This window comes from Apiospora marii, assembly GCF_038362585.1.
Source record: "Apiospora marii strain CBS 49790 chromosome Unknown utg000003l_segment0_segment0, whole genome shotgun sequence".
NCBI lineage: Eukaryota > Fungi > Ascomycota > Sordariomycetes > Amphisphaeriales > Apiosporaceae > Apiospora > Apiospora marii.
The window spans coordinates 6,417,701-6,429,879 of NW_027117374.1; the positions used below are offsets into that span (position 1 = coordinate 6,417,701).

Genomic DNA, 12,179 nt, shown 5'->3' on the forward strand with positions numbered 1-12,179 from the left:
AGGATTGGGCAGTTGGTCCTAAAATGACGCGGGGTCGCGAGCCAGCTCTACGCTAACAACGGTGGGTTCTAGGCCTGGCCCGCTGGTTGCGCTAGTGCGCTAGTGCGCCATTGCTACTCTTCCGACGCTGCACTCCAACAGTAGGACCAACAGGTCAGCAGGCAACTACGAAGTCAGGACCGGAACAGCGCGCGAGGATCTTCGATCTCTCGACGGATGCAGCGAAAGGAGAATACGCTGCTGGATGATTCTGGCTCCATTCGGGATCGGCGCACTTGAAAAGAGTACAATGAGAGACAACGGTCGTGCGGACCAGAATGATAGTTTGGCCTCCCAGATGCATACTACTCGGTAGGAATTGGAGGAACTCCGGAGTGCCTCTTGAAGTGCCCCACGCCCAGTAATGGGCACAACTATATCGGCGTCTGCTTGGGGTCCCCATTCGCTCTAAGTTTGCTGGCTTTGCTCATTTTTGGGCCGGCGGCGCCATCAGCAGCTCTACGTCCTGAGGCCTACATCTGCCCTACCGCAGCTCAACCAGTCTTTGAGCCGGCTCCGAAAAAGCACTTCCTAATCGAGAGTCTCTAGCATCGCAAAATGACAAAGCCACACCGTCGAGTACTGCACCGGTCTCTTTTGGACGAATGTACCTTGGGGTACGAAGCCAATTGGACCGGACGTAGCTTCAGGTAGCATTGTCAGGAATAGATGCAAACGACTGAGTTGTCATCTTATGATAAGTACGGACCAGAAGCCTCTTCTTATATAGTCGAGGAAGTACTGATAGGTCAGCTGCTGTGGGGTTCGGCACTTGCGCTTCTAGCGCTGCGGGACTGGTTTGACTCTGTACTTATGTTGTGGTTGTGACATTTGAACCTAATGCATTCACCGATTGATATGCTCTCACTTTGGTCTATGTGGGTCAGCTAGCAAGTTAAAACCATCTTGCAGCTTATATTACCCCAACTCCGCAACCTCTTCTGCTGTTCTCTATCTCTTTTGCTGTCCTCTCTTTCGACCCATCTCTCTCCACTGCCATGGCAACGAGCAGCAAAAGCAAGAACTTCCACGATGTCCTTGGGACATTCGTGGAAGATACGTCCTCTCTTCAGAAGATCGCCCGCGAGGAGCATATGCTATTTTGGGGTCTACCTGTTATCTCCATCTTCTGCCCAACACAACGTCCGATACAGTCATTTGAGGTATTTCTTCGATCTGGAAGGGATCGGCTCTGGGATCTCTTGCAACGGGAGGGATACGAACTGGAAACTTCGAGCCCAGAGCAGCGGAAACATATTTTTTTCCACGGCAAGAACAAAATCCAAGTGCACGTCGTTCAAGATCAAGAGATGGATTTCTTGGGGCTTACGTCGCTCGAATCCTATGTTCTTGCCACAACCATGACGACTTACGGACAACACTTCATGACGTGGGGGCACGCAGTCTGTGTGTGTCCGATGCTGTTGGACGCTAAGACATCGATTGCTTTGAAGATCATCCTGAAGCATGGCCGCCCGGGTCCATCTATATCAATAAGCGAAGTGAAATTTGCGCATCAGCAGGGATACAGATTGCCCACAGCAGAGGGTGATGCTTGGGAAAACGACGAGGTGTGTCGAGAGCGAACCCTTGGCGATCAGTATTCGCGTGTGGTACCAGTCGATGGAGATACGGTACCTGATGCACAAGATGTTAGTTTTGATACAACCTGGAAATTTTCGTTGGTTGAGCGTGTTCGTCATGATGCATTTCGAATACTACGAGATAGACGCGAGCAAATCATTGTTCCAGCAGTGTGAACTTTCCCTGACAGGTTCTAGATCGTAGGGGAGGTCTAGTTGTTGATAATTCGAACTACTGGCGGTGGAATTCAGAGTTCTGGGCAGTGTACATTTAGTTGGACCATAATTCCCAATGCCAGGTCATCCCGCGTTCTCCTCGGAAGTCAGCAACTACATTCTCCTGCCGGAAAAGTCTGTCCACACAAATTGGCGAGCCAGAAGCAGTGCCGAAAGGGCTGGTTCAGGCGCGGGGTGGAGAACGGATGGACCATAGGCCGGATAATGCCTCTGAATTGGGTTCCGCGCCAGAACACGCTGCTACCTCCCCCAGATACTGTAAGGCATCGCAAAGCGAAAGACAAGGTGACGACGAGAGTGGTGTTTGCCTTTCACCACGGTGAGCCGGTTTCCCCGCATATGCTTAGGTGCTATTAGCGCTGCAAAACAGAGCCATCAACGCAACTGGGGACCTGGCCACTTGGTGCTGGGCCGCAATAGCTGCACCACTGTTTCTTTATCCAAAGGAATTTGCATCCACTTTTTTGTCTGTGGGCCACTACATACAGTATATAGCTAGGAAAGACCGCAAAGACAAGTGTCGCACCGATGATGGCTTCCTATGAGAACTGGAACAGTACAGTACAAATTCAATATTCACAGCGCTAAAAGAACAAGAGGAATCAATCATTTTGAGCTCTCCAGAGTCACAATGGCCGTTACTAGGGGATTAAGTCAAGGGAGCCGATTTCGACTCAGCGCTTCCTAAGCTACTGTAGCGCTGAGGCCCGGCGGCCAAGGCCAGCCAACCCCACAGCAGATTTCGCGGAGTCCAAACTGTCTCGGCCTACCAAAGCATCCCCCGCCTAAGCAACGCAGACAGAGATGCAGTACGTGCGTCCAGTTACGAAGCATGGCAATTGCGCTGCCGGCGCTCAAAGCGGCTGAACTGATTTTAGGATGGAGTCGATTATGAGTTGGCATGTGTGCCGGCAATGCCCTCCTGCACTGGGTCTACTTTGCGCAGATTATAAAGCCCAAACGCAGGGCCTTGTCCGATTCCAAGGCGATCAGACCCATCGTCCTGTTGGACACACCCGACATCGCCCTCCAGAAAGCGAGTAGATGCACGAAATGACAGTCTAGGACATGACCGACAGCAGTTACGAATACGATGCTAGCGAGGAAGAGGGGTCTCACAGTCCCGAGCCTCGGACGCCACGGCCGCGACTTGCGCCCCATGAGGAAGCCCAATGCGTTGTCGACGCCACCGAGGAAATCAGCGCGATCTTGATACAAAAGCTCGAGCGCTTTCAAGGAGACTTGAGGCTATACCAGCGGGAGTCGAGCCGGAGCCGGGACGAGCTGGAGAAGACGAAGAACGAGATGATGCAGGAACTGTGCATGGCCAAGGAGCGGCTGCTGGAAGAGCTCGCGTCGGCCACGATGGCGAGGATGGAGGGAGTCGAGCCGTGCCCGCCGCTGCCACGATCGGAATCTCGACCTCGACCGCCATCTCCGCGAAAGCCAGGATCTCACGCGGCACAGGAAAACGGGGTCGGAGAAGTAGCCGAGGCTTCACCAGAGACGCAACCGCTGCAGGTGGAGCTGCCAAACGCCAAGTTAGCGTCCCAAATCGCGCCGAGCCGACCTTACATGCACGACAAGCGGGAGAAGGATAAAATCCGCAAGTCCGGAGTCTCTGCAGCGAAAGGCGCTGGCGCTCGGAGAGATGTGCAATGTATTCAGCTTGACAATGTACTGGAACATTGTCCATGGCCGGATGGACGTGGCCATGTACGTTCCCGAAGGCCAGAAAATCCCTGATCTCGGCCAAGTGGTGAGTGCGCCCGCTCCTTGCGGTGTGTTCCTGCCCCGACTGACGAGCATACTAGATCCGGAGCCTGCGCGGCCGGCAGGCTCGCGTAACGCAACGGGCCCAGGTCTTTCAGACGTCGAGGCGAGTGCAGAAGCCGTCTTCCAATCTCAGCCGTGCGAGAGATACGGGGCAAGGCTCGGCAGTCCGACCGCTGCGATCCCAGCGGCGGCACAGTGCTGGAACAGGCCATCTAAGCCCGCAGCCGATGTCAGGTTTGACGGGATGCCTGTCGTCGGCAAAGGATGCTGATGGTGGGACCTTTGCCGTGCAACAGGGAGCGCCGACCACCCGCCAGCCCAGCGATCAAGGTGGCCAAGGATCGCCGAGAGGATTGGTGACAGGGTCTGCTGTGGATTATGACCCTTCGAGGTTCGACACGCTGGCTGGTAACACGCGGGCTGGTAGCGGGCTGGCTGGTGTCGCCAGTGGCTTGGAAGGCGCAGACGCCGCGATCGGAAATGGCGCGGTAGCAACGCCAGGCGGCTCGCAGCCCACGCCGCTGGGACCCGGACACTGCCAGCCACTTGATGGGGAGCAAGATATGTGCGACAGCAGTCTGGGCTTTTTCCCAAATGCTGAGTTCGAGATGTCTGGCTCAAGTTATGGGGAGGACGTCGGCTGGCAGCAGGAAATGGAAGGGCTGCATGACCAAGACGGGGACGCTGGGCACCCCTCAAAAGAGATGTCCGATATGCTCTCCGCAACAGTTGTGGCACAGGAGGTTGCAGGTGGCCCCGCTACAGAAGGCTCTCAGCGTGCTCAGCCTCGGTCTAGGAGCCCCTCCGCTGGATATCCTGCTCAGATCGCGTCGCCTGCTCTAAGCTTTTCCCAAGGGCCGGCCATGGATTCAGCCAAGGATCGAGGGCAGCATGGGGTATCAATGGATGCATGCTGGCCACAACGTCAGGCAAAGGGGAGTTTGGATTACATCTTGCTGTAGGGATGCTGGGGCCGATGCGGAGATTAGGACTGTAAGGATCGATGAATCCAGCTCACACCTTGCATCTAGGTTCATCGCAAGGCCATGATAGGAGGAATTACTCCTGAAAGCAAACTAGTAGACTTCGAGTCAGTGTAGATATTGAGGATGCTATCTGAAGCATGGTTTGACATAAGCACGGATAAGCTGCCGCTTGTGATATCTTCCGCATCAACATCCACGTCTTCACCCGAACGGCATACCGCTGAGACTCATTCGAAGATCCTCCAGCATCCCCACTATCTTCTTTGCCAAGATGTCCCGCTGCAATTTGCGCCAGTGATCCTTGTAGTAGTCTGGCGTGCGCCCCGCCGCACTCTGCACAGACCCTCTTGGACGGCCTGCCTGTGACAGCTTTACACCGTTTCCCACCATTCTGGGAGGGCACTGCCGTGGTTGAGTCGACATGATCGGCGCCAAGGGTCTTCTGGCCGCCACCCGGCTATTCCAACGTACAGCTCCCTGCAGCGACGCATCCATCGCGCCGTGGTCGGGGTATCTTGTAGGTGCTGGCTGGGCGCCTGCATTCGTCGCCGCGGTTGGTGCAGTGTTCGTCGTGGAGCTAGGCTCGGTACGGCCGGGCTGCCGCTCCACCGTCGTCCGGGAACCTGGAGTGCCTGCTGTATGATGAGCGTCAACGGTCAGTCGACTATGTAGTCAATAGACGAGAATAATACTTACCTTGCGACCTTCGCGGCGAAGGCAGCTGCCTCGGACCCTTCTGTCTCATGGGACTGTTGGGAATGACAGTCCCGCCGTCCTCGTCGGGGATGACGTCGTAGACGGACAGAGGCTCCGCCGCGGCAGCGGGAACTGCTGCAATATACTCGGGATCGGTTTCATACTCGGCATCCGCGTCGCTGCCTATGCCAGCAACGGCATTCGCGTCGTCGCTGGCGTCCGCCTGGGCCTCGAAATTGATGGCTTCGACTAGGCGGCTCGATCGTGTCGCTCGGCCGTGGCTCGGTCTCGCATGGCACGCGGCTGATTGTCGAAACTGCGGCTGTTAGTAACAGAGCTGGATACACTCGACGGAACGGTAACCGGGACATGGGGACGGACAATCCTGTAGCACTCATGCTCCGTTATGGCTCGTTCAGATCACATGCCCGTCTGCCTGCTTATAAAGAAACATCTTCGGGTTCCTTCCCCATGTCTATTCTAGTTCGCCTGCCCATAAGAGTAGAATTGCCAACTGTTACGCTTGTACCGTTCCGGCGTAAACGGCCGATTCACATCGGAACCAGAACTGTACAGTATTATTGTTCTGCTGCATCCGATAAGAGCTCGCAGATGCTTAAGGCCCGCTTCGTTAGATGCGAAACTGGCAACAACATTAGATGAAGGGAGAGCCTCAGGTGAAGCGCAAAGATGCCAAACTACAGTATTGTGAGAGATAGAGACACTTCGCCAGCGGGTCTAGAGAGGACGTGGGTTTCGCTAGCGACTGTACTCCGGGGAGAGTTGTAAACTCTAGAGGACCGTTTCTACTTAATTGTTTTTTCGTTGAGCTGGAAAGGTAGCGAGCACGCGACCTGTAAGAGAGCCCTCCCAGCAAGATCAGTCGCTCCATACCCCAAAGGCGTGGTCAGAGCAGAAGTCGGCCCGAGTAGTCCAGGGAACTCTAATGCAACTTCCATTCCTCAGCCTTACGACGAATGTGACGGAAGCCCAACGAAAACAAACCCTGGTGATGAACAATCGCGCACGGGGCGATGACGCTTGCCTGGTGATGAACAATCGCGCACGGGGCGATGACGCTTGCAACCGCCCCGTCGGGTTTCGCCTCTTATAGTGTAGTGCCAGTGCCACCATACCCGCAGCAGCGATGATTGACCGTCACTAAATGCAGGCATAACCGTAATGGCCGCTGATTGGGTCTCGACCAACTGGGTCGCAATTTCGTCCAGCATCGGCATGCCACGAGCATTCCAGCTGGCTCGACGTGGCAGCATGCCAGCTTACCTTGGCGCGATGGAACGATGGCCGTTTCTAGCGTTGGTTGGTTATGCCTTATATTCAGGAAGAATGCAACCCCTGTCATCCAAACCATGCCACCGCAATACCGCAAGGTTACAGTACTGTTATCCTATGTCCTACCCAACCAACGCTTGCCCCCCGATACGGCCAGTACCTTGCTGGCAGTACCACTGGCCCACACACCCCCATGGACACAACTTGGTGGGTGTGCCAGACCCAGCATCTCGGAGCACTCAGGATCTCGACAAGCAGAGACACAAATCACCTTCTTCCCACGATACAGTCAAGATGGAGCACGAACTCGGTCAGCAAACCAGGCTAAGCCCGTCATTTTCAATGCGCATAAGATCTCGATCCGGAACTGCCCACCCCTAAGCCTCTTGGTAAACGGCTCCGTCCCTGGCAAGCCAAAACCCGCATGGTCGAGCCCTTGTGCGGTTTATTATACGTCGACTGCGTCGTCGCCTGTATCACTCGGTCCCATGGTCTCTACGATGATCTTCTTCAATTGCGACAGACAGCCCACCAATCTGCGTGTATGCTGCTGGAACCTAGATGTCGGTTAGACTTCCGTCTTCGTACCCCTACGCAATCGTGACGTACAGTTCCTGGTATGTTTGCTTCCTATCAAAAATAAACATCAGACCCACACTACTCCCATGAGTCCTGAGAACTTACCAGCGTTCTAACCTGGTGGATGTCAGTCGCTGATTCTTGCATAGCCGGGAGTCTCGAGCCCGCTTACTCTCCAGTATGACTCTTGAGCTCTGACAGGACCACATCCACCTTCTGGTGCAACATGTCGACTTTATACAGTAGCTCCTTCATCTGGTCCGCGGCCGTTCTGCATTATCGTTAACGTACTTGATTGGCTCCGCATGGGGCAGGAACTCACGCCGGTGGACTCGATCCGAGTATGCCTTGGTCTAGGTGGAAACCCGCATATGGTGGATGCTGAGTGGGAGGGAAGGTGGGATCCGGCGTAGTCGTATGCGCCGCGGCTCCCCAAAGCGGCAGTAGCCCAGGCTGGTTTGATGTTTCATACGGAGAGGAATACATGTCGCTCGCTCGAGTGAAAATCACTAGGGGGATATGATACGATCGCGGTGAGAAGCACTAATATGCTCAGGATTGCGTAGGGTGGTAATCGTACATAGCATTCCGTGGAACATCTATGTGGGCTTTTAGGCCTATAAGTATTGTAACAGTCGGTGCATCCAAGGGCGCCGACTTGTACACTCACTATGTTGCGCATCCTCGGTCCTCCTGCGAACACCCTAGCGGGAGCTGTACGGAGACGCAAGCCGCAGGGCAACTGCCAGACCACATACCACCTCTGCGACTGTCCTCAAGCCGAGCGAACCCATGTTGCAAAGAGGTGTTTCTTCAACTCAGCGACTGGATTCCTTGGCAGCGGTGCAGCCAACAGCGTGACGAATGTTTGCTGACGGCCAGTGGGAGGGCGACGGCCCGAACATTCGGGTCCAGGAACGAGTTATAGCGAGACGCCAAGTGACGCTCCACCTGACCAACTTGCCAAGAGCAGAGCCCCATCCTTGTCTATCGATCAATCGGTGGGTTCTCTGCAGAGAAACACCGAATCTCGCGGCGCACCAGATGAAGCCCACCCAACCAGCGGGCTTTCTCTCGCGTCTATGCCTGAGCAAGGCAAGATAAGCGCCGCATGGGCAGGCCACTATTGCCAGCTGCTGACCTCCCTGCCGCATGGCATGGAATTTACCTGATCGGCACCCTATGTGGGAGCCTCCAATGTGGGGACGCCCATGCGCATTCCCCGCGGAAAGCTTCCCCGCTCCAGGCTCAGGTATGCGACTGTGGCATGCCCTAGTGACGCATGCAAGGGGGGCCCACCGACCAGGCAAGCCCTACTAACCATTACTTGGAACACCGATATAAGCGAATGCAGATCAAGAAGACTACACATTTCGATGTGCTTAAAAACACCGGATTATGGGCGAAGACGCAGGCAAGAGGGAAAAAAAAGAAAGAAAGTCCAATTGCGAGCTTCTGCAATACGCCTACGTCTCGACAAGTCCCGACGCACCGCGCCTGGCGTCAGCACATTCCCAGAACACGCCTGCCGCCCTGGCAAAGCGCCCTGCGCATGACGTATACGAGCCAGCCCTGGGAGCAACGCATCAGTCGCAATACCACCGATTTCTGTACGTCCTATCTTAGATTTTCGCAAACCAACTTCCCCAGCCATTCCCAAAATGAGCGCAATATCTGCTAGCGCGGCATAAGGGTGGCATAAGCGTTGACACACCATCGAGAATCACACCATATCGGCAGGACGAGGGATAATCCAAGCCCGTGAGCATGCCTTTGCCCGGACCGAGAATCAATTGCATCGCTGCACCCATGCTGGGCATGTCGGCCACCACTCCCCCAACCCGGGTTTGCAGGCCTGCACGCTCCATCCTTTCATCCGCGAGGCATGGAACGCCGTTTGCCAACGCTAGCAGAGGCGAATGGACGGGGATTGCTTTCGCGAACTGCTCGTCAAGGAGGGTCACCGTTCGTCACACTGAACGGGTCGTCGATGATGTAGTCCTTTCGATGGAACTCGTCAGCGCCATGGAACGTGCCTCAATCCTCAGTTCCGTCGGGTGAAGTTGATTGGCCCAGCTGCGGCATCTCGTCTCGGTGATGCACCATTCCTGCTAGCGTGCTGGTGATGTGATTGGCGGTTGCCCGGCATTCCAAAGGAAGGAATGTGTCCCGACAGTTTGGGTCAGTGAGACAGGGAAGCGAGGAAAGTAAGGGAGACAGGGTGGCCTTTATACCAGGAAATGGCCAAGCGGGCTAAGCAGTTAGCTAACTCTAGGTCAGCTGGCTCCCCGCCCCACCCGGTGTTCGGCCTGTGCCCGCCAGGTGGTCGTAGCGGTTTTGGGCATCGTGCCAGTGCAAGACCAACTTCTGATTTCCTCGACGCCACGCGTCGCCCAATAGACAGGGAGTTCACCAGGTGCGTCTGGATGGCATGTCGACATCCCTCATGCCCACTATGTCCTAGCATGGCACGGAGTCGCGGTGGATTGACTGTCACGTGCGGACCGTCACGCTCGAAGTCGGGAGCGGTCGAGCGGAATCTGAGTACTCTGGCAGAATAGTGGGGCACGACGGCTGTCTGTGCAGCTGGGTGATCGGTTCACCATCGTGGAGCCAGCAAGAGCTGGGCATGGGCGCACTACGAGCAAAGACGCAAGCCGCTTGAAGATCACTACTTCGTACCCTCTCAGCAGCCGTATTCTCAGCGGCGGTATCATCTCCACCCTGGCGGGCCAGGAATAGCAAGGTCTCCTGCCGTCAGCGTCCACTGTAGCAGCTAGAAGACCCCGCCAACTTGCACAGAGTGTGAGGATGGACATCCGCATCCACTTGGCCCCAGACCCTGGCCAGAAGCCGACGGTCGCGTAGATTGGCAAAGGTCTTTTCCCTTGCGTGGGCTAGTTCGGTTGCCACGACATATTCCCAGCGTCCGACGGGCAGCCGAAATGCATCTGCTGTTGGTCTTACGTACTGTACAGTAGTCCCGGAGTCGCAGGGGATCACGGTACTCCGAATCTCTTGTGCTGCTGTTGTGGTTCGTACTTTTCTGTATCTTTAGGCAAAGCACATTCCTTTTGCATCCTTTCCTGACCCTGCTACCGAAAGCTACTCTCCTATTCCGGGCTTGGTATCTCGAGGCCCAGTCGTCCAGAAATGGCCAGCGCAGTTCTCAATGAGGACCTGCTTCTTAGCTGCGGTCTACTGCAACTATCCACCGCTTCCAATTGTATGCATGTAGTCCCTAGTACCGCTGCTTCTGTGCTTCTGTGCTTCTGTGGCTCTGTGATATGGTGATATGGGCTAGTTGGGTTTCGTCCACGACAGGCAACCCAAACGCATCTGGTGGTTCTCTCAGGTACTCCAATAGTAGCATGTGTTCATAGTACCCCAAATCTCCAATGCAGCTGTTCTGGTTCGTACCGACCAGTATGATAAGGCGACAGCAACTCAGTTATCTGCATCTATTTCTGGCCACGCTACCTGAAGCTACTTCCGGTCCCATTGGCTTGGTACCTCAAGGTACAGTCATCAAAAAGAGACGATGCAGTACTGACGGGTTGACTTACAGATACTAGACTTTCGAGCAGGAAGCGCTTCTTCGTAGCCGGTGCGACGGTATCTTACCAAGTTCTACATTCGGGTTTATGCTGTGTGTACCCTTTCTGACGTACAGGAGTGTGCACTGGCTACGCTGCGGTATGATTGATGTAGGCATCAGGCCGTAGAGCTTCTGATGCTGCCGTCGGTCCAAATAAGCAAAGCCAGCGAACAGCAGCAAACCCAGAGCGAATGGGGATACAACCGAGCATCGATCCTGTCGCGTCCTGTTGTTGGTCGTGGCGCACTCGCTGCTCGCGCGCGTCACTTACGGGTACCTCCATCCCAGCGAGTAGATGGTATACAGAAAACAGAATGAGACTGGGAGGTTGAAACAACCATTCTGCTCCGCACAACCATAGTGTCCCATTGTATGCTTCTCGATGCACTGATTTCGAATGGGCCAGAACCATCCAGTAACATGCTGTGGTGCCTTTTGCTGCTTAAGCTCGAAGAGTCTCACTAGAGACGGGAATCGACGCCGGACGGACAGCTTGTACTGCAGCTCATACCTGTTCGGGTACGCAAGCCAGAGCTGGATGTTCCCACCGCTCCGCTTGTACCATTCCGGCGTCACCTCGCCTAAATCATCCCTCAGCGTATCCTCTTTTTGTTGCATTTGTCCAGAGCTCGAAGATTCTCATGGGCTGTTTGCGATCCTGGCTTCCATAGTTGCTCGCAAACCTGTTGGCCCTACCGTTGGGTGCAGTAGCAATGGCGCACTAGCGCGACTAGCGCGGAGCTGATTCGCAACCCCGCGCCATTAGGGCCAACACCCAATCTTCTTGCTACGCGACAACTTCTCTTCAAGACACCGAAGAGAAGCTATGTAGGCCTGAAATCTGTTGGAAGCCTTTTCGCCAACATGGGTCCTGGAACCGGATCAGCAGCACCCCTGGCAAGGTTTGCCCAGCTCGAGCTCATCATTTCATCAACATTTCACACCCGCAAGCCGGCAGCTCGCTATATCTACCGTTCCGCGAGACGCTATTATAGCACCATGGCCACGCAGAAAGATGCTCCAAGAGGGTCCAGCACGTTGCCGAACCGTTTTGGCTAGCTAGGCCTCCGTCATGGCCCACACCAAGAGGCAGAAGGACAAGGTTCGCAAGAGCGGCTTGTCGCTGCAGAACAAGACAAAAGACCTCGGGCGGTACTGCGATGTCTTCAGCGCGCTTGCGTACTGGAACCCGACGCACGAGCGGATGGAGACGGCGATGCACGTCCCACGCGGGCAGCGTGTGCCGGACCTCAACAGGATTGTCCGTCCCCATGTCCCGTTACCGTTCCGTCAAGTGTATCCAGCTCTGTTACTAACAACCGCAGTTTCGACGATCAGCCGCGTGCCATGCGAGACCGAGCCACGGCCGAGCGACGCGATCGAGCGGCCAAG

At 55.3% G+C, this 12,179-nt stretch overlaps 2 protein-coding genes across 2 annotated transcripts; one reads left to right on the forward strand and one right to left on the reverse strand.

Moving 5' to 3' along the window:
- Positions 1-1,037: 1,037 nt before the first annotated feature.
- Positions 1,038-1,799, forward strand: PG985_005536 (uncharacterized protein; the record flags this gene model as incomplete). Its single annotated transcript, XM_066825305.1, has 1 exon — positions 1,038-1,799. One exon carries the CDS (start codon positions 1,038-1,040, stop codon positions 1,797-1,799), a length of 762 nt encoding a protein of 253 aa, XP_066688465.1.
- Positions 1,800-7,058: 5,259 nt separating this feature from the next.
- Positions 7,059-7,983, reverse strand: PG985_005537 (uncharacterized protein; the record flags this gene model as incomplete). Its single annotated transcript, XM_066825306.1, has 6 exons — positions 7,059-7,167; positions 7,220-7,240; positions 7,295-7,306; positions 7,362-7,460; positions 7,512-7,642; positions 7,948-7,983. The coding sequence occupies 6 exons, from the start codon at positions 7,981-7,983 to the stop codon at positions 7,059-7,061; spliced, it is 408 nt and encodes a 135-aa protein (XP_066688466.1).
- Between the last annotated feature and the right edge of the window lie 4,196 nt (positions 7,984-12,179).